General features: G+C 36.7%; 1 protein-coding gene across 1 annotated transcript; it reads left to right on the forward strand.

Annotated features, from left to right (window-relative positions):
- Nucleotides 1–25,404, forward strand: SVOPL (SVOP like). Its single transcript, XM_070947899.1, has 15 exons — nt 1–79; nt 1,070–1,161; nt 3,003–3,101; nt 4,159–4,230; nt 8,216–8,340; nt 8,839–8,902; nt 10,927–11,052; nt 15,259–15,387; nt 16,811–16,884; nt 18,838–19,043; nt 19,805–19,916; nt 21,405–21,486; nt 22,129–22,218; nt 23,491–23,604; nt 25,156–25,404. Exons 1-15 carry the CDS (start codon nt 1–3, stop codon nt 25,402–25,404), a joined length of 1,713 nt encoding a protein of 570 aa, XP_070804000.1.
- Nucleotides 25,405–25,886: the final 482 nt, after the last annotated feature.

The following is a 25,886-nucleotide window of genomic DNA, read 5'->3' on the forward strand; positions in this document are numbered from 1 at the left end:
ATGTCAGTCAAGCACCAACAAGGAACAAATGCTGTGACTGTTGAGGAAATGGGAACTCAGGAACAGGAGCCAAAAAAAGGTAATCTAGTTTGGTGGTCATCTTCTCTCTCAGTTGTGAGTTCTTGACTAAAATTCCCTCAAAGTCTTAATGATTTCTTACAGAATTACAAGTTTTGAAAACTCTAAATTCTCTCTCTCCTCAACTGAAAAGTTGCAAAATTGCCAACAAAATGTAGGCATCCTTTAATATTATGCATAAGGGGTTAGACGCTGAGCTTGTCAATCGAAAGATCGGCAATTCAGTGGTTCGAATCCCTAGTGCCGTGTAACGGGGTGAGCTCCTGTTACTTGTCCCAGCTTCTGCCAATTTAGCAGTTCGAAAGCACACAAAAAAATGCAAATAGAAAAATAGGGATTACCTTTGGTGGGAAGGTAACAGCGTTCCGTGAGCCTTTGGCGTTTAGTCATGATGGCCACATGACCATGAAGATGTCTTTGGACAGCGCTGGCTCTTCGGCTTTAAAATGGAGATGAGAACCGCCCCCTAGAGCCAGGAATGATATGTGCAAGGGGAACCTTTACCTTTAATATTATGCATATGGAGCAGTTTTGGGTTGTAGGTGCATAATGTATTCCTGACCCTTATGGACAAAATGTGACTTACCCAAACTTATAACATCTTATTGGTGGACGGTCTTTTCTCCCTCTCATAATTCTCTATTTGAAATCATTTTCTGGTTTCAACCATTCTTACATAAGATTCTTCTTTTGTCCATAATAAATCCAATTTAGTAATAAATAGTTATCAGAAAGAAGACAACAGGCCTTGCAACAGGTCGTTGAGCTTTTGGAGTGCTAATGGAAATAAGGGAAACAGGACATTTAATTGTAGATTTGTGGATAATAGTAACATTAATTATTTTTATATGTGCATATTAGTGCACATTTCAGGGAAATCTGTATTCTTCCCCTTCTGTGTTTTTTTAATGTTTTCTATGTTTAGGAAGAATGAATAAATGCTAATTTATTCTATTTATTACATCTATTACTATTCTATTTAATATTCTAGAGCAAAAGACCTTTACAGTAGAAGAAGCTGTGGAAACAATTGGTTTTGGGAGATTCCACATTGCACTCTTTATGATCATGGGTAGCACTGGTGTAAGTTTTTTTTTTATTAATATTGCACTGAAATTTATCATCATTTCCTAAAACTTTTCCTCTTTGCAAAAGTGGCCTCAGTTTTATTGGTTGCTGAGAAGCATTTGAATTTCTTTCAAATTCCATTGTATTGTACATGGTCCATTGTTCCATGATACCAGAGAATTTGTTGCTCTTTTCTTTTATTACTGTCTTTCCCGCCTCATTGGTTGTCCGCAATTCTGGAACTGGAAACGTTATGTAGGAATTGTCTCTGAGATTTAATGGAGACCTAAAAACCTTGCGGAGGGATGGGCAGGCTGGAGAGATTTCCATGGTGAAGGTCAAGACATTCATACAGCCCTCCACCCTTTTGAAAATCACATACAATTTCCTTTCCATCACATGGTGTGACGATGATTGAAAGATCTCAAAGGTGCTTTTTCTTTTCTTCAAAAGGCTGCTTTTTCCTTGAAATAGAACATGTTTTGCTTCTTATGCAAGAAGCTTCATCAGTTCTGATGGCGGGGGACTGATGTAGCTTTTTGGATGAAAAGCAAAACATTTTCTATTTCTTCTTCCTTAAGGAAAAAAAAAACAAAAACCAGTCCAGTTGTCTTTTGAAGAAAGAAAGCACTTTTCAGACAACTTTGACCTGGATGACTGAGAATCTCCACAGATATGATTGCAGAACATTTCAGCATAACACTGTGTTTTGATGAAATTTATTGTATTAACACTTCCAATTGGCTGCTCTTCTCTGTCTTCTTAACACTTCCTTTAGGGATATTCTGGGACATTCTGAAGTATGAGTCAGAAAGTTATTTGCAGAAAAGCTCTCAATTTTCACCTTTTCACATCTCCTCTACTCTCTAAAAATCTAGGCTGCTTCCAGTTATGCTAAGTGCTAACTAGTGTTCAGGCAGTATTCTAATGTATAAAAATGTGGTTCTGACTTCTTCAACAAAGAAGTATGGGATCCTTCAGGCAGCTGTGACAAGCAGGGTGAAGGGCAGGGATTGAAGATAAAGACATGGCCAAGGATTGGTGTATCTATCTATTTATTTATTTTATTTATTTAATATAAACATTCCATCTTCCATTCAACAGTGTGTTGTCTGGGTACAAATATCTCTGTGCAATAACCATCAAAATTTTCAACGGTATTCATTACATTGATAATAATTCTCCAATCTTACAGTAGTAATATTGAGCATAATAAATATGTTCATTTTTCCCTCTTTACATATCCTCTGATAAGAATATAATAATAATATTAAACATAATAATCCTAATAGTCATAATAATAACAATCATCATATTGTTTACATCTCTATCTTAACACATTTTAGCCATCGATAAAATAATTCCCATGTCATATAATATTCAGTTTGTTCTTTCTTTTTAATTGCAACCGTTAATCTATTCATTTCTGCACATTCTAATATTTTCCTAATCCCATTCTCTTCAGTCGGGATCTCTTCACTTTTCCAGTTTTGTGCAAATACAATTCTAGCTGCAATTAATACATGAGTAATTAAATATGCATTCCCTTTACTATAAGTTTCAGGTAAAATCCCCAACAAAAATATTTCTGGTTTTAAATCAATGTGCTGCTTTGTCATCTTTTCCGGCCATGTATGTATTTTTTTCCAGTATTTTTTTGCTTCTACACATGTCCACCACATAAGACCCATGTATTTGGTGGCATTTCCAACATTTAGCTGAATTATCTTTAAACATCTTTGCCAACCTCGCTGGTGCAAAGTGCCATCTGTAAAACATCTTATACCTCTTTGTGTCTTGGGTATGTTGAAAACTATATATTTTTTAAATATTGTTTCATATCTTCATCCCCAAAGGTGGTAGAAGCTATGGAAATCATGCTGATTGCTGTAGTGGGTCCTGTCATCCGATGTGAATGGCAGCTTAAAAATTGGCAAGTGGCTTTAGTGACAACAGTGAGTAGAATTTCTATAGTCACATGGTCATTGGGCTAACATTGGGGGAGAAGGTATCAGGACAATTATGAGACAATATAAATCACATTCCTCAGGCAAATGATTCTGGTCACATTAAAACATCAGCATTATTTGCTTCATCATTATTCCATTTTTTTTCCTGTGCTTATAGAACTTTCTTATTCAGATTCCAAAAATCCTTTGACCAGTCATGGATGTCTTAGCATAAATGTCTTGGGTCAATCTTGGCTCCAAAATCAAACCAAACCAGGTCTCCCAAATAAATAGCCATATATATATTCATCTGCTCAGCTAAGAATATTTATAATGATTCTTTCCACTTCTTTCATTTTTTAAAATATTCTAAAATAGCCACCTGAACTTGCTTTTCAAATTACTGTATGGCTATAATAATTTTCATTAGTGAATATGCTAAACGGTAAAGAGAGCCTTTAACTGACCTTCAGCTGTTGAAACTGAAAGCTTCAACCTCAGTGGAGAACTGAGGGATCAGTAATTGGATAAGGGGGTCTGAAGATGGGCTCTTGACATTTAAGAAGACCCTGTACTAGATCATGTTCCTAAGTTCATAGCAACTTAGAGGAGCAAGGAGAAATTTCCTGACAGTTAGAACAATTAATAAGTGGAACAACTTGCCTGCAGAAATTGTGAATGCTCCAACACTGGAAATTTTTAAGAAGATGTTGGATAACCGTTTGTCTGAAGTGGTGTAGGGTTTCCTGCCTGGGCAGGGGGTTGGACTAGAAGACCTCCAAGGTCCCTTCCAATTCTGTTATTCTATTCTATCCTTCTGTTTGGAAACTATCATTTCCTTTGTCTTAGTGACACCAATTGTAGAATTCTGGTCACTCCCATACTGATTTCCATATTATTTTAAGGGCATTAATAGTTGGCCAAATAAAAATTTGGGGTGGTACAGGTAGAGATTCTGATGGAAGACAGAGCTAAATGTATTTTAATGTTAGTTTCTCATTCATTTGTGTATCAAAACACTGTTTGATCTTGCTTGGAACAGTTCATGATGACTTTCTTTCAGATGGTATTTTTTGGCTACATGGTGGCTAGCGTAACATTTGGGATGCTAGCAGATAAATTTGGTCGTTGTAAGGTAAGTGCTTTTCTTTTACTGCTTACTTTTTATAATAATTTTATTATAGTGTTCAGTTATAAACTTTAAAAAACTAATACAAACTGAAAAAGTATTAAAAAAAATGAAAAAACAGAAAATGCAGAAAAAAAGATATAGCACAGAAAAATTATACAGGTAGTCCTCAATTTACAACCATTCATTTAGTGACTGTTCAAAGTTATAATGACACTGAAAAGAGTGTTTTAAGACCCTTTTTTTCATACTTATAACCATCCCCATGGTCATGTGATCAAAATTTGGGCTCTTGGCAACTGGATCATATTTATGATGGTTGCAGTGTCCTGGGGTCATGTGATCAGTTTTTGGACAAGTAAAGTCAAATCCACAAAGTCAAATCAAAGGAAGCCAAATCCACTTAACAATTGTGTTACTAACTTAACAACTGTGGCAAAAAAGATTGTAAAATACTCATTTAACAACTATCTTGCTTAGCAAACAATAATTTGAGGGTCAATTGTGGCCGTAAATTGAGGACTACCTGTATGAAGACATCACTTCTGCCTTCATCATAGGAAGTACAAATTCAGTAACTTATTACTTCCTTTGAAAAGTTCAATAAACTATATCTTCTTCCTACATCTCATCTCATATAAACAAATTCTTAAAGCTCTTCATTTGGCCATAGTCAACAAAAGTCCTTTAAAGATTATCAGAAACAACAGCATATATATATTAAACTTGATCAAATAAACCTTTCCTTTGATTTTAACAATCTTGCTCTTTAATTGTTTTAAATATCTGGAACTTGATTTTTGTTCATTTTTTTCTTTGTCTCTCTTCAAATAATCTTTTATTACTTCAGCAAGTCTCTTTTGTAAACACCCAAATAAGAAAATTATGCAAACCAATTTATTGATTTATTATTTGTATCTCCCTTTTAATTAAGACTTCAGGTAGTTCAGCCTAAGTCTTATCCAGTAGAAGCTGTTCCTCTGCTATATCCTCATTTAAAACCAGTTTACATATGATGTCAGACACTTTTAAGATTAACTTCTGAGTCCACTGTTCAGAAATATTCTTTAAAAGTTAAAATATTTTGCTCCATTCTGTATTAGTGAGTCAAAATTAATTGTTCTTCTTTTTTCTTATAATCTTTATTTTTAAAGATTTAATTGGACTCTAAAGTCCAATTTTTATCTTATAAATTCTTTCTAAACAACAGCATTTTTGCATCAGAAGATTTCTTGTAATTAATTTCAAAATTACTTGAGGAAACTGTGTTGATTATGTTTGCCACCTTGATTGATCTGTAAAAAAATAATAAAGAGGGGATGCAAAAAATAATTCCCTCTGGACTCTTAACCCATTTATAACTTTATAAAATCAAGATTCTAATCATGCTTTTGCTGTTTATTCGCTCTACCTAATTTTTCTTTTAAAAAGTGATTTTTCTCCAAAGATTGGACAAAATTCACCTGATGAATGTTACAAAACTTGTTGATTCAAAGATTCTTAACAGTTAAAAAACAATTAAAATACAATCACTTTTTAGTTCAGCTTTTAGTCCATATAGGCCCGTGATGGTGAACCTATGACACGCATGCCACAGGTTAAACGCAGCACCCCACGCGAGCCATCACCCCAGTTCAGGTCTGCCGCGCATGCGCATGCACCTCCCACCAGCCAGCTGGTCATCGGGTCTCTGCCGTGCATGCATGGGGATGGAGCATGTGCACACGCGCATGTGTGGGGGCATGCGGGGGCACACACACATGCATGGGGGCAGAGCATGTGCACGGTGTCTGCGCACACATTGCATTTTGGGGGTTCAGGCACATGCGCGCCTGAACCCTCAAAGTTCAGCATTTGCAAGCTCTTTGGGCACTCGTTCCGGAAAAGGTTAGCCATCATCGATATAGGCTATATTATAACTTAAATGGAATCATTTGACTTCCATCCTCTCCATTCATGAGCCAACTGCACAAACCTCAGTTCTGCACATTATTTAGGAGTAGGAGCTGTCCAGAGTACATGTGGGTAATCTCACAATCTCTCCTTTCTCCAGAAAGATTTCATGGGCCAGAGCTTGCCTTCTGGTCATTGATCTCTGCCGCAGCGCATCCTTCAAGGATATCCAACTCATCATGTTCTCACTGAAAGTTCTCATATTGCTCTATTATATGGTATCAGCATTAACCTTGTAAGGAAGAACATATCTTTTCTTGATATAGAAAATCAACAGCTGTTGCATGAACTCCACAGGGAAGCATGCCGAACTCAGATTATTTCACTTTTTATACTTTCTTATATATCAAATAAGTCAATATAAAGTTTTTTTCAAATTTGGCTACAAATTTTGGTTACAAAATAGAATGATCTTTTTATTGTAGGCCAATAATGTAAAAGTATATGCTCTGGCAGTTTTCCTGTTTTGCTCAATTTTATAGCTTTTCACTTCTCTATTTTCTTAAACTTATGCATATATACTATATATGATGGGTTCCTCCCCTTACAATGGCTTCCTATGTGCTAAAGAAAGCATAAGCAAGAACATTTTTTTACAGGCTGAGGCAAAGTTCTTTTATGCTGAATGAAGCATTCATTCGTTTCTCCTTAGTTCCCCTCACCATATTCAAATGCATACATTTTTTGCTACACTCATCTATACACACATACATTTATTTGTGCATATATTGTACATATACAACAAATCAACATCTGAAGCTGTGGACATTCTTGCCTGCTGAAAACACTTAAAATTTAAAGATGGCGCCATCTTATGCTTTAAAGGTTCACTTACAAAAGTGAAGGACAAAAGCTTCAATGATCCACAAGAAAAAGCTCTTCAAACCTATTTATTTTCCTTTGGAGCTTTCTACACTCTCTCTCACCTTGCTCCATTTCACTACTTTTGAAATATTCGCAAATATTTCTTTATAAATACATCATTCAACATTTTTCTCTTATTTTTTTTGGAGCAAGCACTCTTTTATAGGCATACTTTTCTTATCTACAGCTTCATCATTCCACTAAATATCTTTTTTTATACTTCCTGTCAGCAAAACTACATAGACTTCTGGGGCATTTTGTAACTGAACTCCTTTCACTTTGTTCCTCAGAGTTTCCGTATTATTTTTCAGGGTGTTCTCCTCATTTATTCAGTTGGAACATTTCTTTATTTCCTTTCTCTTCCCCTCACCCCTCACCCCCACTTCTCTTCCAGCAGTTGTACTTTCATTCTTGTTTCTTTCACTTGTTTTGTTTTCTTCCATGTCTAATTTTCCCCCCACAAACTCCAAGTTGATAGTACTGTACCAGTGATGGGTTTCAATTTTTTTTACTACCGGTTCTGTGGGTGTGGCTTGGTGGGTGTGGGTTGGTGGGCATGGCAGGGGAAGAATACTGTAAAATCTCCATTCCCACCCCACTCCAGGGGAAGGTTACTGCAAAATCCCCATTTCCTCCCAGTCAGCTGGGACTTGGGAGGCAGACAATAGATGGGGGCGGGGCCAGTCAGAATTTTTACTACCGGTTCTCTGAATTACTCAAAATTTCTGCTACCGGTTCTCCAGAACTGGTCAGAACCTGCTGAAACCCACCTCTGTACTGTACCTTTTAGATTTATATTCATTTCTTTGCTGTGTGAAAGCTGGCTGGGTGACTTTGGGCCAGTTACACTCTCTCATAGGTATGTTCAATATCTTGAGTTATTTATTTTTAAAGGCAGGATAAAAAATAATTAAAAAAATCAATTTAATTTTAATTAAACTTAAGTTCAGTAAAGTAGGTGAACTTTATACTTTATGCATTTTATCTGGAACCTATATGCAATATAGTGACACACATTCAAGAAATATGTATTTCATTGCAAGGTTAATTAAGTCTTTTTTTACTAGCTGGAAATGTTCAGAACTCATCTACAAGGAAAACTTGAGATAAATATCCTACAGTGCTGAATGTTGCTTTGAAGTCAATTTCTTCCTGTCTATATATTGTCTCCCAGGTTTTAATCATCTCTTTCGCATGGGCAGCCTATTTCTCTTTGCTGACATCGTTTTCTCCTTCGTACATCTGGTTTGTCTTTCTCCGAGCCCTCGTAGGATGTGGCGTGTCAGGTCATTCACAAGGGTAATGTCATAGTGCAAACAATAATAGGACAAACATCAGCATTATCATGTGATGTTGTGGACTTTCTGATGTTTTTAATGCATGCATATTTTACCATGGGATCAGAAATCCAGAAGTTTGGGATTTGTTCAAACAGCAGATTACATATAACATCTATAATCTTCAAGGGCAAATTATGTTATATTCTTACTCTATCTAGGTTTAAGTTCTAGGTTTAAGCCTAAAATAAAACAATTCAGTTAGAATTGATGGGTGTTGCAATAAAAAAAGCCAGTGAAGGGTTGGGTTGGGTTGGGTTGGGTTGGGTTGGGTTGGTTTAGGTGAGGTGAGGTGAGGTGAGGTGAAGTTAGATTGATTGAGTACTTTGTGTAAATCCAGCCATTATGGCTACTTCAACAAACCATTATTAAAACCAACCTGGAAGTATTTGAACCCAATTAATACATTTCTTTCTCTTTCCTTAATCTTCTTACCTTCTTTCCTTACTTTTTTTTTTAGGCTTATAATAAAAACAGAATTTTTGCCCACAAAATACCGGGGTTATGTTTTGCCATTATCACAGGTAAGCCAGAAATCTATTTGCTAAGAAATTTATCAACATTTAGAGTTTTTAAGTAGGAAAAAAGGTTAATAAGAGGCAAAAATCTGTGCAATTATATGTGGATAATTTTTTCCCCATTTTTCTTATATCCAAGTTGTCATGGTCAATGAAACTGAATAATAAGAGATTCAGAACAGATAAAGTGCCTCTTCATCCAATGGACAATTACAATGACAGCATTTGTTGCTAGATGTTGTAGAAATAGCTAACAGCTTGAACAGTTTTCCAAGGAATATGAATGTGTAGGGGATAAAGGTATAAGTGGTCTCAATTGATGAGAATGTCAAGTGATGGCACCTCCAAAAGAAGCATGCTTCCCTCCCCCCACCCGATCATCCCCTCTGAATGGGGAGTAAATCAGCTGCTCCTTTAAGACAAGATAAAACAGAGTCATCCATATCTGATACTCATGCTGCTCTACTTTATGGTGATGTGTGAATATTGCCTACATCATTTTATGGAAGCAAAGTAGAAGAAGTAAAAGTCCCTAAAGTTGGAGAGAGTGTGGGGGAAGAGAGAATGAGACAGAGAGTTTGCCAAGAAAAAAAATATGGGATGGAGCTCAGCTCAAAATAAATAGCAATAGCACTTAGACTTATGTATTGCTTCACAGTGCTTCACAGCCCTCTCTAAGTGGTTTACAGATTCAGAATATTGCTCCCAACAATCCGGGCGGGTCCTCATTTTACCCACCTCGGAAGGATGGAAGGCTGAGTCAATCTTGAGCCTGGTCAGATTCGAACTGCCAAATTGCAGTCAGCAGTCAGTCAGAAGAAGTAGCCTGCAGTACTGTACTCTAACCACTGCACCACCTCGGCTCTTGTTATTTTTAGAGGGGGTTGGTGGGAGGTATCACTACTGAATTGTAATGGTTTCAGGTTTCTTAAGCTGCCTTAAAAGTTTTTCAGGATAGAAAAGTATAGGTAGTCCTCAACTTACAACCATTTGTTTAGTGACCGTTTGAAGTTATAATGGCACTGAAAAAAGTGACTTGTGACTCTTTTCCACACTTGTCACCACTGCAACATCCCCATTGTCACGTGATCAAAATTTGGGAGCTTACAACTGACATGTATTTATGACAGTTGCACTATGTGATCACCGTTTGTGACCTTCCCAATCAGCTTCTGGCGAGCAAAGTGAATGTGGGAGGCCAGATTTGCTTAATGATCTCATGGTTCATTCAACATTGTAGTGATTCATTTAACAACTGCGGCAAGAAAAGGCCATAAAATTAGGCAAAACTCGCTTAACAACTGCCTTGCTTAGCATCAGAAATTTTGGGTTCAGTTGTGGCTGTAAGCTGAAGACTACCTGTATGGAAAACATAGTCTGAAGTAAATGAAATCTGGGATCCACAGAACTTTCTCAGACATCTCCATATGTCACGGGATTTTGACCATCTACTTTTGAACAGCAGGAACTCTCAAAAGTGGTTGTTGATACTGCCTAGGGTTCTATTCAAAGTCCATTATACCTGAGACAGTTTTTTCTGTTCCAATCAAAGGTATTGGAAATGTTTACTCCGTTTTTTCAGTATTAATTTTACTTATGATGAATAATTGATTTATTGATTTCAATTCAACACGAGCAAGTGGGATGAACTATCATTAAATAAACTCGTTAAATATAATTGGGAAAATCCATGTGTTTTAGTTCTGTACAAATTTAGACTTCAGTCTGAGAAATGCCTACATTCTATTCTTACTTCTGCAGCTGCAGAAATGTATTCCCTATTGAAGTGTTCATACATTACATTCTGAGAAAGATTGAGAGCTGACATTCAAGCTTCAGGACCATTTTGCTTAGTTTATCAAGATCTGTACTGACATCCCAAAAATCAGATGTGGGAATGCTTAACTCAATATTTTTATTGTGATTTATGCAGCAACTCAGTTTGAACAAAGATGTGGATGTTGAAAGAATGTAAAGATGTAGAGAACCTCATTGTCTCCTAATCTATCCTTTGTTTTTCCATTTCACAGGTATTTTGGTTGTCAGGCTCCTTATTAATTATTGGATTGGCTTCGGTTGTTAACCCAACTCTTGGCTGGCGGTGGCTGATCCGAATTGCTTCTATTCCAGGCATTCTACTTCTCCTCGTATTTAAGGTCTGAAAGACTTCGAACTTAGTTTTGCATATAGAGAGAGTTAGGTAGAAGGGTGTGTGAGTATGTATGTATGTAGACATTTCTTGTTTATAAAGGAATTCATTGATGCTGGCAAATTAACAACATTTCTATCAGCTTATACCATGCAAAATGCTCAACCACACTCATCTGTCAAATTCAATAGATTTAGTTTGTGATACAGAGAGCATTGTTGTACATGCTTAGCTTGAAACTCTTAAAGAGGATGAACCTATCATAAAATAGAGAGCAAAGGTAACTTCATATCTGAAATTTATTTGGATACAGAAACAGATTTTATACCCCAATCCTTTCATATGAAAAAAAAAAAACTCTTTCAGATTGATTTTTTCTTAGTAATTTTCCAACCAACTTATGAAATAATGTAGGAATATCTTGTTTCTAATAAAAAGTTAAAGAAATGAATTTCCAAGCACTACCAACAGTCAGAAATAACAAATAAACAAAACAAAGAAAAATGTATTCTAAAGTAAAAGGAAATAAAGTTATTTCTAATCATTGTTTTCCAGTAAACATATCTGTGGGCTTTCCCCAAATCCAAAGATGTTTCTAGAACAAGATCTGATGTGACAGAAGACTGATTATAAATTATGTAAATAAAAGCATTGAAATGCTCCAAAGTTTTCCAAGCTGTCTTATTTTTTTTTTTTTAATAAAAAAGTTTTTATTTTCTGATCAAACAAGTATACAATATAAACAATCATTCAAACTATCATCAGAAAAAAAGAAAAAAAATCAATTTGGTAAACTCAATCTTCAACCCCTCCTCACCACCCCCCACCCCCGACTTCCCAGAACAAAAACAGGGCATAGATTTCACCAAACATTCGCTAAAATAAACTAGCTAACTGCAAGATTTAATAACTCCCAAGACCCCTTAACTCCCCTTTTACAATTTCATCAACCTCCCTTTATATAAACACAAAGTAACATGTAATCCAATAACTCTAAGAATTTTAAAACCATTAACAAATCTTAAACATTCAAACCTAAAAACATTTTTCCCCCTCCTACTTTTCTCAAAGTTCAGATATTTTGAAATCTCATAACAAAAAAAATAAACCTTAGATATTCACTAATTAAATTTCTACATTTTTATAATTAACCATTAGGACATTAACTAGAAAACCAAAAAAGATTAATCAACCATTAATACATCATATTTAAAAATCAATATTCAACTTTATACTTTTTCCCCCTCAGTAGTTATAACACCTAAAACATAATCAATTTAAACCATGAATAGAACAACTGCAAAGCCAAAAAAAAAAAAAAATTAATCTTCCATTCTTGGTTTCTTATTTTGAAATCTCATAACAAAAAATAAACCTTAGATATTCACTAATTAAATTTCTACATTTTTTAAGTTTCTAAATTTCCCCCCTTCATTATTCCTCCCTCCAATTTTTAAAATTTAAAAGATAATCAACAACATAATTAACCATTAATACATAAACTAAAAAACCAAAAAGGATTAATCAACCATTAGTACATCATATTTAAAAATCAATATTTAACTTTATACTTTTTCCCCCCTCAGTAGTTATAATACCTACAACATAATCATTTTTAACCATGAGTAGAACAACTACAAAGCCAAAAGAAAAGGTTAATCTTCCATTCTTGCTTTCTTTTTATATTTTTTCCAATCTTTCTGCATCCCTCCTACTTCTATTTTGAGGAGGTTTTTCATTTTAATTTGAGGTTGATATAACTGCAAAAATTGTCCCCTTTTTAAAAAAGTTTCCTCTGATTTAGAGCCCCCAAATCGCCTCTTCATGCTTATATAAATCAGTTCATTCCTTCGTCTGTAAAACCAAAGTTTGTCAAGAGTTTGTGAAGAAAAGTTCAATTGTTTCTTTTCTATTAAATGTATAGATGCCACTGACAAGTCTCCTTCATCTTCTGAAACTTCGAAAGTCTGGTCATTTACTACTTTTTTCCAAACCAAGTCATAATTTTGAAGGATTCTATCAATTTTTCCGAAAAGAGCAGAGAGTAAGCTCGAAAATTCTTGAGAAAATTCTTCCACCCTCTCTGCTGCAATATCTCCTGAGTTGTCATCATGCTCCGTAGTTGTTTTGATTTCCTCAGTCATTTCTGTTGTTATCCCTTTAAGAATTGCTATTTGGTTACTTATAGCTGCAGTATGATTATTCATGGCTTCTTTTATAAATTCTGTAAGTTCTGCATCAAAATCCTTACAACTCTGTAAATCAGACAACTGTTTCGTTTCTGACACCTCCAAATAGCATCCAGCACTTTCAAGATCTCCTTTCTTAGAAGCCATTTTATTTTAAAGAAATTTTCTTTCTTCCCACAACCATAAAATCATAAAGTCAGAGCCATCCTTTTGAGCAGCATTCAGCAATTTCTTTATAAACAATCTTTTCCCAAACAGCTCTTCAAAATCTATTCCAGCAACTTAAAGCCAGTCTCTGAGCACGAGTCTATTAGCAAAAACTTTTTCTAACTTTCCCTTTTAAAATCGCAACAAAGAAACGCCATCTTAACTTCCAGCTCAGAAAATCCAATTAGAAACATTGTATCCCCGGAGTTAAGTGTTATACTTGCAAAAAGCTTGTCCTCCTGCTTCTGTTCCGCCTGCTTTTTTGAAATCATTTAATCTTCTGTTTGACAGCAGAAATTGGACGCAACACCTAGCTCTGTAAAAAAAAAACCAGAGTCCCCCCGGATCCGGAGCTTCAGTGGGCTGAACGGGGAGCTCTCACCCTCCTAACCCCTGGAATTAATCCAGGGGTTTTCAGGGAGCTCTACCCTCACCCACCTGCTCTCCTCCCCTTCTTTTCCCGAAGGGGAGATTTTCAAGCCGTTTGACAGCTGATTAACGCTGTCAGAACGGCTCAACGGAATCACGGGGGCGGCGGTCTAAAAAGACCGTCAATGGTGCTGCGGAGCCAACCCGGAAGTCCCCAAGCTGTCTTATATGGAACTCCTGCAAGTTGTGAAGACAACTGTCATAACAAAAAATGTTGCCATAAATTATTTTTATCCTCAAATCAGTCTTGACTCCTGGTGATTGCCTGGACCAGCTTCTGCAGGTTTCTTGGCAGTGGTTTTCCATTGCCTGCTTTCTAGGGGTGAGAAAAAGTGACTGGCCCAAGATCACCCAGCTGGCTTTGTCCCTAAGGCAGGACTAGGACTTACAATTTCCCAGTTTCTAACCTGGGAAAATTAACTGTTGCTTACAAATTAGCTGTTGTAAATTGGATGATTCAAAATCAGTTGTAAACTCAATCCTGTATGCATACTGCAAATCAAACATTGCCTCTTAATGGATTGAGGGCCAATATTCTGAGGCAAGTAATTGCTGTCCAGGCAATTTCATAACTGGTATATTCTACCGTATTGGATCTTAAGAGAAAAGGCAGACTGCATATTCCCATATGCCTGACCACATTCCACCACCATTCCCATAAACGCTTCAAGGGGTTGTTTGTTTGCATGTTGGGGGACATTTCATTGCTTGAGGAAGTACCCTGATGATTTGATTTAAGCAGGAAAATTGTTTATTTTCTGCAATTAGAAGAATTTGCCTAAAACTTTAACATTGGGAATTTAAGAAAAGCTAAGTCCATTATTGGGTGATGCAAGAATTCACATGTATTACAAAGTTGCTCTGATGCCAACTTAACCTGCAAGTGAGGGAAAGGTCCCTTATAGTTAAATGGGAACCAAGGAACCAAGATGTGGCTTCAAAGCCAAGAATGCCAATTGTATCCCAGTAAATTTCTGGCTAAGAAACAATCCATTTTACATTATTCTCTGGGCTAAGCCACACAAAATGTTTATGCTTCCATTCTGTTTGGACATCCATTTTATTCAGACAAATGTGTAGACTTGTAATTGCACATATAAGCACCAGTATTCATTTATCTTTTGGGTTTATTGGAATTGTTTCTAGCTATAGTTGTAATTTGTGGATTAGCACATTCTATTACTATCTGATAGACTTTCCAAAAATGGCTTGGGTGGACAGAAAGCATTCCATGAATTGCTCTGCGGTGACCCATCATATTGATCTGAATGCTATAATGCTAAAAGAGATACTACATTGAATCCAGTCTTTATTACAATAAGACTATAAGATTGATGGTACACTGGAAAAGCTAGTGCTTGTTTATCTAACTCATTTGTATTTTGCAGTTTATCCCCGAGTCTGCTCGATATAATGTATCTTGTGGAAATGATAAAGCGGCCCTTGCTACTCTCAAGTGGATTGCTAAAATGAACCGTTCTGTTATGCCTGAAGGAAAGTTGGTAGAAACTGTTGAAGTAAGTTTTTCAATATTTTTGTTAACCTTCTTCCTGAAACCATGAGGTGCAGGACTGACTCCCATTATTAATTTATCCATCTGCTGACTATCCATCCATTCTTGGCAGTTTGAAGATGTGTGGACTTTAACTCCCAGAATTCCTTAGCCACCATACTCCACACATCTTCAAACTACCACAGTTGAGAAACACTGTGTTAAACTATGATGGCAGACTTGATCACCTAAAAGCAGAGTTCATCAGGTTCTAATCAGTTCTGGAGAACCGGTAGCGGAAATTTTGAGTAATTCGGAGAACCGCTAAATATCACCTCTGACTGTCCCCACCTCCATCTATTCTCTGCCTCCCGAGTCCCAGCTGATTGGGAGGAAATGGGGATTTTGCAGTATCCTTCCCCTGGAGTGGGAAGGGAATGGAGATTTTACAGTATCCTTCCCCTGCCATGCTCACCAAGCCATGTCATGCCCACCAAGCCACACCCACAGAACCGGTAGTAAAATTTTTGGAATCCCACCACTGCCTAAAAGGTAAAGTCTCCTTAAATAAAGTAATTACAGTCCATAAAGTACAACAATGATGCTTAACTACTGTATTTTTTGGAGTATAAGACGCACCTTTCCCCCCCCCCTAAAAGGGAAAGAAAATTTAGGTGCGTCTTATACACCGAATGTAGCCCCGCCCACCCACTGGACCCCACCCTGTGGCCTCTGCCTCGCAGCAGTTACCTCCTTGCAAGCAAACAGCAAGAAAAAACAGCTCCTTATAGCTTCAGCACAGGCTAATTAGCACAAGTTGATTGGATCGGCCTCCCGACTCTCAGCTGATTTGCTCTCGGCTGTTTTGCACAGGGCTCTGCTGCTTGCTGCAAAGAGGTAAATTGCTGGAGCAGATTTTTTTCCCCTTGTGCTAATCAAGCTATGTTGAAAATGAAAATGAAAGTAAAGCAGGCTGTTTGCTGTTTGCTGCAACGAGGCAAAATTGCTCAGGGGCAGAGGGAGATTTCTTTTTCTTCTTTTCCTCACCAAAAAAGGTAGGTGCGTCTTATACTCCGAAAAATACGGTATCTGTTCACATCAATGGAATTTAACTTACTGGATATTACAAAAGACAAGAAGCCATTATTGGTACAACTCTTCTTTTCTTATATATGCCATTGTTGGCACAATGTATGATACAATAGTATTATTGTGCAATCCCTAGTGAAACAAAGTGAAGATTGTAGTCAACTCCCGGGTGTCCAATATATGGCCTTCCAGATGTTTCTGAATTTTATTTTGCCTATGTTTGCTGGGGCTACCAGGAGTTACTGAACTGAAAAGTTAGATTATAATTCACAAAAGGATTCAAAGCTTGGGATGTGTCTTCAGCATTTGAGCAGCATATATCCTGTGCATTTCTGACTGTTCCTTTAACATATTTCTAGGAAAAACGAGGTAGATTCAAAGATCTATTTGATCCCAAATATTTACGGACATCTTTGCAAATATGGATTATATGGTAAATTCATATGCTTTTCTTCTTTCAAACTGCAGTGCACAAAGTAAACTTAATGAATGTTAAAGGGAAAATTTAGATTTCTTTTGTTTTTAAATTTATTATAGCTCCCAACTCTGATTAATTTAAGAATAAAAATTACTATTCAGAAGCTAATCAGAATACCAAGCAATTATTATAGTAATTTAGCTTACATTTATTCATTTGATTCTGTGTAGGATGCTCTGCTTGGCCTTCTCCAGCCAGGCATTCTTCATGGTTCCATCCATTTGACACATTGAAATATAAACTCTAACCAACAAAATTTGGCGCTAGTTTTTGTTTACACTCATGGCATACTGACTAGGAGTTTTGGGAATTATTGCTCCAAGCACATCTGAATAGCACCAGATCACAAAGTTTCCATATGCATTCTTAAATGCAGTTAATATATTTTGTTTTATTCTTTCCTTCAATTTAAAAATGAATACCAGAATAAGAGAGATAGTTTTGTGCAGTGGTTAAGGCATCAGAATAGAAACCATAATTCCTAGTCTCATCTTAGGCACAAAGCCAGATAGGTGACCTTGGACTTGTCTTCTCTTTATTTATTTATTTTATTAAATTTATATGCCGCCCTTCTCCCGTAGGACTCGGGGCGGCGCACAGAATAAAAACATGTAACAATAAGAAATCCTAAAAACAGCCAATATAAAACCCCAAACAGAATAAAATCCCGTAGCAGATCAGGGAAATTGCTGGAACAGCCATGTCTTCAGGTCGGTGCGGAAAATGCGGAGGTCAGGGGCTGTCCGGAGCCCGATGGGTAACCCATTCCAGAGGGTCGGTGCGACCACCGAGAACGCCCTCATCCTGGGGGCCACCAGCCAACATTGTCTGGCCGATGGCACTCGGAGGAGGGCAGCCCTATGTGACCGCACAGGGCGGTGGGAGGCCGGTAGGAAGTGGTCCTGCAAGTATCCCGGGCCCATGCCATGGAGGGCTTTATAGTGAGAACCAGCACCTTGAAGCGGATCCGAAGGGCAACCGGCAGCCAGTGCAGCTCGCGCAGGAGAGGTGTTACATGGGAATAATGGGAAGCTCCCGTAACAACCCGCGTGGCCGCATTCTGGACCAGCTGGAGCCTCCGGGTGCACCCCAAGGGCAGCCCCATGTAGAGGGCATTGTAGTAATCCAACCGAGAAAAAATGAGAGCATGAGTGACTGTATGGAGGGCATCCCTGTCTAGGAAAGGGCGTAACTGGCGCACCAGACAAACCTGTGCAAAAGCCCCCCTTGTCATGGCCATCAGATGATCCACCAAGGACAGCTGAGAATCAAGGAGGACGCTGAGATTACGAACCCTTCCAGAGGAAGCAGAAATACACAGATAAGTGACTATGTAACATAGGCAGATATGTAATTTGGATCTTCTAGCCCAGAGATCTTCAAACTTGGCAGCTTTAAGACTTGTGGACTTCAACTGATTGAAGTCCACAAGTCTTAAAAGCTGCCAAGTTTGAAGACCTCTGTTCTAGCCAGTTAAAATTTGATCTGTACCTAATTCACTTGACACCTTAAAATGGGCAAAAAAACAAAAAGAGGTAACATATTTGCAGTTATTTTATTGCTCTTCTCCTCTGGAATTAGGATCAGTGAAAAATTTTGAATCAATTTAAATTATGAGAAGTTGAACTATTTAGTCCAAGTAGACAAAAGGATTATTTGAATTGCTTCATTCAGTAGCAAACATTTTCTTCATCCTTGCATACTGGAAGTTGTATGGGTAATTAATAGTATTTACCAATCCCTTAACAGTTTGGTGTGCTGTTAATTAGTTTGAATGCTGCCATAAAGCCCTTTCTTGTTCTATTTGGGACTATCAAATGTACCCTGTAGATGTACCTTATTATCTTTAGAGAATATGCTAAAGAATGATTGCTTCCCATTGCTAACCCCTTTTGTTTTCTATGACAGGCTTGGGATTTCTTTTGCTTATTATGGTGTCATCCTGGCCAGTGCAGAATTACTGGAGAAGGATCTGATTTGTTCAACAGGAGGATCAGCTGAAGAGGCAGAGCTGGGCCATACTCAGGATGAGTTTCAGAGCCCTTGTCTCTGCCATACCTTTGCACCATCTGATTACCAGATCATGTTCATCAGCACAGTAGGAGAAATTGCATGTAATTTCCCCCCCCCCCTTCTGCCTTTATTTAAAATAAGCATGGAGAACGGGAAAGAGACTCCAAAGCAACCTTCCACAACTAGATACACACATACACAGAGAGAGATTTTCAGACAGATACAGACTGTTGTGTAACATTAGGAATTCTGTATGAAAAACAGTTTACTTGCTGTTGTCAGCTGCTTTCATTGATGTATTTATTTAGGAATGTAAGAACAGCCCTTAATCTCACTAATTTCAGATCTTGAAGTTCATACGGTTTCAAGTTGCTAAGGTTGAGAAACATTGAACTAGATGCTGTTGGGAGTTAATAACTTGTCATTGTACGTGTATACACAGTATACCCATACAACAAAATTCACTTAACACCCAAAGACCAGGTCCAACACACATAACAATCCCCAAACACACTCCCACCCACCACAATTCCCCACCCCTAAACCACTCAAACATCCACACAACAGACCAAGTAATGCTGTCCAACAGCTCATTGATGGTGGCCCTTCAGTTCATTGTTGAGTGCAATTATAGCTCTGGGATAAAACTATTCAGAAAACGTTCTGTTACAAAGTCCCCATTTGTAGTTTTCAAGTAATTGTAGGGAAGCTATGAAGAAAATAGTTGTCAACAGTCTTCCCTAAGGTGGTAGGGGTGTATGCGTGTGTGCGTGTGTGCTAATTATGTAGTAATGATTCAGTTAATTAATTGAATTTTACAAGGTGACATCTTTTTCTCCTTTTCCTTTTTTAAAAAAAATAGTAAATCCCTTAAATATTCTTGGCATCAATTTCCTGGGAAGACGAGTGAGCTTGACAATAACAATGGGATGCACTGCTGTTTTCTTTCTTCTCCTCAATATATGCACCACAATGTAAGTGTCTTGGGTGGGACCAGATGATGATGAAATGGCTTGGATTCCAATGCTTGCAACATCTTCTAGCCTCTGGTGTGGTCAACCATAATTTGGGAAATTGACATGGTGATTCATTGAGTGCTTAGAATTTAAAATAGTTTGGCTTAATAGAACATTTATTGCAGGCAGGAATTATGCATTTGGGAATATCCAAAAGATGAAGGCAGAAATGTATTGTTTTACAATAACTTGCTACCACACAAACATAATGACTTGATATCCCCTTGATATGTTCAGAGAAAACATATTAGATGTTTCAGTGAAAGAGGACTATTTGTGAGTTTCCCAGGAGCTCCAAGACAAAACCGGTCTTGTTCTGATTCAGGGGCCCCTTGTGTTTTCTAACTTCATTTTCAAAAATGTGTGTGGGTTATGTGTGAAAAATAGTTGCAGCAGTGTATAATAATTGTGTGGGTTCTTACAGTAGCTTTCCCCAGTACACTGACTTGAAATTATGGAAGATGAAATCTAACATATTTTGAGAGCATTGCTTGGGGAAAAATGTTTTATAGAATGCAAAATACAAGATCCCTACTCAGATACCCTATGAACAACTGTTTGATGACAAAAGAAAAGGAACACGGAAGTAACAAAAATGTACTGACCATAGCTGTATATCTCTAAAATAAATAAGGGCTGGTCTGTGTTTCTCTCTGGTGCAAACTTGCTGGAAAGTTGTAGTTGATTACACCAACATTGGTAAAGTTTCTCTCTTTCCTATCTGGATTGTCAATCCATAACAGTTAGAGCAACTGACAGAAGCAGATGTTTGGTTTAGTATAAACTGAGAGTTTCTCCCAAAAAACAGACATTATGTACATGGATAATTATGTTGATCTTCACATTAGTATAGCTTGTAGCAATAAAGGGAATTGTTTTTGAATGCCAGTCTGGACAGAGTAATTGATTGCCAAGGTTTCTTTATCCTATCTGATGCCTACCCTACTGTATAAATTTACAATGACCCTCTCTGCGAACAAAAGAAAAAAAGAAATTGACAGATTTCCTGCCTGAAATGTATTGATTTTTCAGTTTTTATGTGTTAACATATTATATGATGAAAGTCAGCAGATCTTTGCATCTGATAGAAATCATCAGGTATACAGGTGAAACTCAAAAAATTAGAATATCGTGCAAAAGTTCATTTATTTCAGTAATGCAACTTAAAAGGTGAAACTAATATATGAGATAGACTCATTACATGCAAAGCGAGATAGTTCAAGCCTTGATTTGTCATAGTTTTGATGATTATGGCTTACAGGTCATGAAAACCCCAAATTCACTGGTTATTTACCTGTAATTGATGTAAAATAGCCATTCCAAAATAACATTCCAAGATCACATCAGTGGGACACATTGGTAAACTATTGGACGTTGTTATTAAATTATTACATTATTTTCTTCATATCTTTTATTTTATTTTATTTTATTTTATTTTATTTCTAGTACTGGTCTTATTGGTTTCCTCTTTATGCTGCGTGCTTTTGTAGCTGCAAATTTCAATACTATCTATATTTACACAGCAGAGGTAAGGTCCTCCTGATTTCTTGAATTGCAAAGTGAAAAACTACCTAAATTATGTTGATGAATAACTTTTTATAACTTTTCTGCTCAACAGGGTACTCTTTGGCCAGTTTACCCAGAAATCTCACCAAGTTTATTATTTATTTCCACATAAAATAGTATGGCACTTCAACCTAAGCCAGAATAGACAGGAACCATATGCTAACACCTATAACTTAGTAGGAGCTTTATGCTTGTTTTCAAACAAGACTTTTAAAAAAATTACTGTATTGAAATTTTTAAAAATTTATTTTAAAAAATACATTATCTTTCTAAACATTGCTAATTTTATGAATCTGTTCTTAAAAATGAGGGCTAATGTTTTGTACTCAAGTGCTGCACTGGAATCAAATTTAGAGAATTGATAATATTTTGGTCCCAGGAAACTAACTAACTTCAACAAAACTCTGGGATTACCTCTAGGCATAAAATAACCTAAATTCTGTACATTTTGTAAAAGGTTTAGTTATATTTGTTTCTCTCTGGACCTCATATTTGGAATCATCAGTACTGTTTTTAAAGACAAGTTGATGCCATACTGCCCTCTGCTTCATCCAATACTTTTTCTGTCACAGAGATTATGCTCATTTTTACTACTATTTTATAGGTTTATCCTACCACCATGAGAGCCATGGGATTAGGGACCAGTGGCTCCCTATGTCGTATAGGTGCTATGGTAGCACCTTTTATAGCACAAGTAAGACATCTTTTTTTTAAGAATTTCACTGCATATATAAGGAACAGATTCCGGGCAAATATTTTTAGTATACTATATAGATTGTTTGATGTTTAAAGATTCACATTTGTAAGATTTTGGCTGTTTTTTATAAGTTAATTATTTCTTTTCAGAAAGTTTGGAGGAAAGGGGACACCAGGGAAGCTAAATTGATACTAATGTATTCAAAATGCAGAATCCTGTTTTGGCTATGGTACAAATAAAGGAAAAAGAGGATAAACATTTAAAAATGAAAGGACAAGTTTCTTTAAAAATCTTAATTACAAGCATTGCTCAAAACAGCACCATTTATTGACGCTTAGAAGGTACAATATGAATAAATGTAACAATTCTGCGAGAAGTTAGGAGAAAAAGGTTAAATACATTGGCTGATTAAAAAAAACATTGTATGTTTTATTATAAAGTTTAGTTTCTTAATAAAAAACTTGATATTAACTCACTAATAGCAAAGTGATTCTAGCTCATCTTTATTTTAGTGGAGAAAAATGAAATCCTTGAACTCTTCCAATGAAATCAACAGAACTAAAAGTGATGAATTTCTATAGGTCGTTGAATTAATAAAAATAAATGAATTCATAAAACAGTGAACTACTCTTAATAATTTCAACTGATGCAATATGATGTAGTTCACAAAAGCTTGAGCTGTGATAAATGAAACGGCCATTATAAATTTAATATTACTTTCTGAAAATGTATAATCTCCTTTTCTACTCTAGCACAATGGTTAATGCCTACAACATAATTAAAAACCAGGTGCAATATCATTTCAAAGAAATGAAAAAAAGATGTTGAAACTTTTCCTTTCTTTAGCTAGAGAAGACTTTGCAGTCCCATAGAGCTTTGTGTGGAGGAAATGAATCATGTAATATTTTACTTAAATTAAAGCACTAGCCTTTTATTTTCCTAACCGAACCCTTTTTAAAGCTATAATTTATTCCTACATGTATGTGCAACATTGTAATAGCAAGTTTCCTTCTCTCCACAACCCTCCTCCCCCCATGAATAAACTTTCATTAATTGTATGCATAGATAACTCTCCACCTCTGTTGTGTGTATAAAAGTCTGGCATTGCAATTCCATGCTAACTTCTTCCACATAGGTTCAGTTCATGTCTGGAAAGATAATTCTATTGAAAGATGGTTCAATCCATAAAATAAATAGGCCAGAAAGGATTTACAGATGAATTGTCAGAATTGCACGGCAGCATGGCACTAATACATTATCTAATTGTAGGTACTTATGAATGCTTCTTTCTTGGGGGCACTGTGCCTTTTTGCCTTGGTTTGCATTGTGTGTGCTATCTCTGCGTTCACTCTACCAATAGAGACCAAAGGGAGATCACTCCAGGTGGGTAATTCATCTTGCTTCTGAATAGAAGGGTCCCAAAGGAACCCTCCCCCCCCCAAAAAAATCGGTTCCATTACCAAATATAAAGCCTTGCCAACTTTATTTTAGGAAGTGAAAGTATTTTTTAAAAAAGACCCTTACAAAGAATTTCAACTTTTGTATATCTGAAGTCAACTATGGCATGACCCCTAAAACAAATGGCTAACAACTTGATAATGAAGATCCATATTCAAAAGCAAATGCAGATATAGGCAGTTCTCATCTTATGACCAGAACTGGTACTGGAACTAAGAGATGCAGGGTTTCTTATTAGTTGTGTCCCGTGGCCCAGCAATGAAGTGGCCTTCTCTACTCTTGACTTCCTGAGCTCTGAGTATTTTCAAAAGATAAGTGTGCGATTGTGACACACTGGGATAGGAATGCCCAAGGGTCAGGAAGCAGAGCATGGAGTATCTCAGAAGGTGAGAAGCCTTGGGAGGTCCAATGCAGGTAGTCTGTGTCTGTACTAGGTGTCTCACAGTCTGTTCCACCTGAGTCACTACTTAACGACCCACACGTTTATTTAATAAATGCATTGGGGAAAGTAGAGCTGGGGGGGGGGGGGTGATTAATGATGTGGTTCATTTAATATTTATCCCAACTTTTGACAGTAATGGGCAGGCTCCATGACTGTTTTAACTCAAGTAGTACCTGCAGAATATTACTTGTAGAGAGTGGGATTTGTATTAATAAAATAGTACATTATATAAGTTACTGAAAATATTCTTTTTAAATTAATGGAGGATTGCAATGAAAAGTTGCATTGCATCTATGGACCCTAATAATGCATATAGCTCTAACAGAGGTAAGGGAGTTTCAGGACAGAAAAAAATACTTTCATGGCCCAATCTCTAATATTATGTAGCAGGCTCTAATGCCAAAACATAGGCAAGATTTCTAATTTGAGGTTGAACTGTCTCTTAAACTTTAATGAAACTCTAATTCATCTGATTGGCCCAATAGGGAACATCAATGGAGGTATAAAGATTATGTTTATAATAACATTTTGAGATGGTGACATCTAAATTTAATTTCTACTCAGTTAAATCACACATTATAAAGTCTTAAATCTGATTCATCAGAGGACTAGCAACTGAGGTACACCAATCATATTCTAGGAGCTGCAGTGGCACAATGATTAGAATGCAGCATTGCAGGCTAACTCTGCCCACAGCCAGGAGTCTGATCCTAACCGGCTCAAGTTTAGTTTAGTTTACTTTATTGTCATTGCACCTCGTACAATGAAATTAAATGCCATCTTCAGTGTACATTATAACTATAAAACACAAACACACATCCTTCACATTCTATACAATTGAATTGAAAACCCCTGATATTGCATTAATATTGCACTATAGAGTAGAATTCAATATGGTTTCACCCTGGGATAGAAGCTGTTTTTCAGCCTATTTGTCTTTGTTTTTATTATCCTGTACCGTCTGCCAGATGGTAATAGTTAAAAAAAAAAAGGTGCCCAGGATGAGATGGATTTTTAAGAATGTTTTTCTTAAGGCAGCGGGAGCTATAAAGCTCTTCCAAAGAGAGGATAGGGCAACCAATGATCCTCTGGAAGGACTCAGCATCCGTCCTTCCAAGGTCAGTAAAATGAGGACCCAGATTGTTGGGGATATTATGGAGCAGTATATAAATCTAAGTGCTATTGCTATCATAATCAAGCTATCTTATGAAGAATGCTACAAATACAACCATGAGAAGGGAGCAGCAGCAGCAGACTTTAACCAAAACATCCAAGACACATAGCTGGCACACGACCAGACTAAAGTGCAAAACAGTGACAAGATAATGGTGAAAACCACTCTGTCAAACTCACAGTTCATGTATTTTAAAATTTTTTTGCTCCAATCTATATGGACTATAGTTGATTAAAATTGTACATAGGTAGAAAATACTTTATTGCAATTTACATAAAATCCACACATCGGCACTTTATACAACCACCAGCTAACTCAACCGCTGACGATCAATAAAGCTGACCTCAGTCAATGGGTCCAGCCCATCCCTTCTCCCAGCTCTTACATTCCAAGACTGCAGCAAAAAATTTTGCTACCTTTAGTGTAATCTTAGAATCAGTATCTTGGAGTAAGAAGTGAAGACTAAGATTTTCAGATAATCCAGGAAATCTTTGGCAGATGGGAGAGATAAGTTCTGACCTTACCTCCCGATAATGGGGCATGTAAATACGATGTGAGCCAACGATTCTGGAGATCGGTCGTCACATGAAC

This window comes from Pituophis catenifer, unplaced genomic scaffold (assembly GCF_029215685.1).
Source record: "Pituophis catenifer annectens isolate HBS135680 unplaced genomic scaffold, rPitCat1.0.hap2 SCAF_7, whole genome shotgun sequence".
Taxonomy (NCBI): domain Eukaryota; kingdom Metazoa; phylum Chordata; class Lepidosauria; order Squamata; family Colubridae; genus Pituophis; species Pituophis catenifer.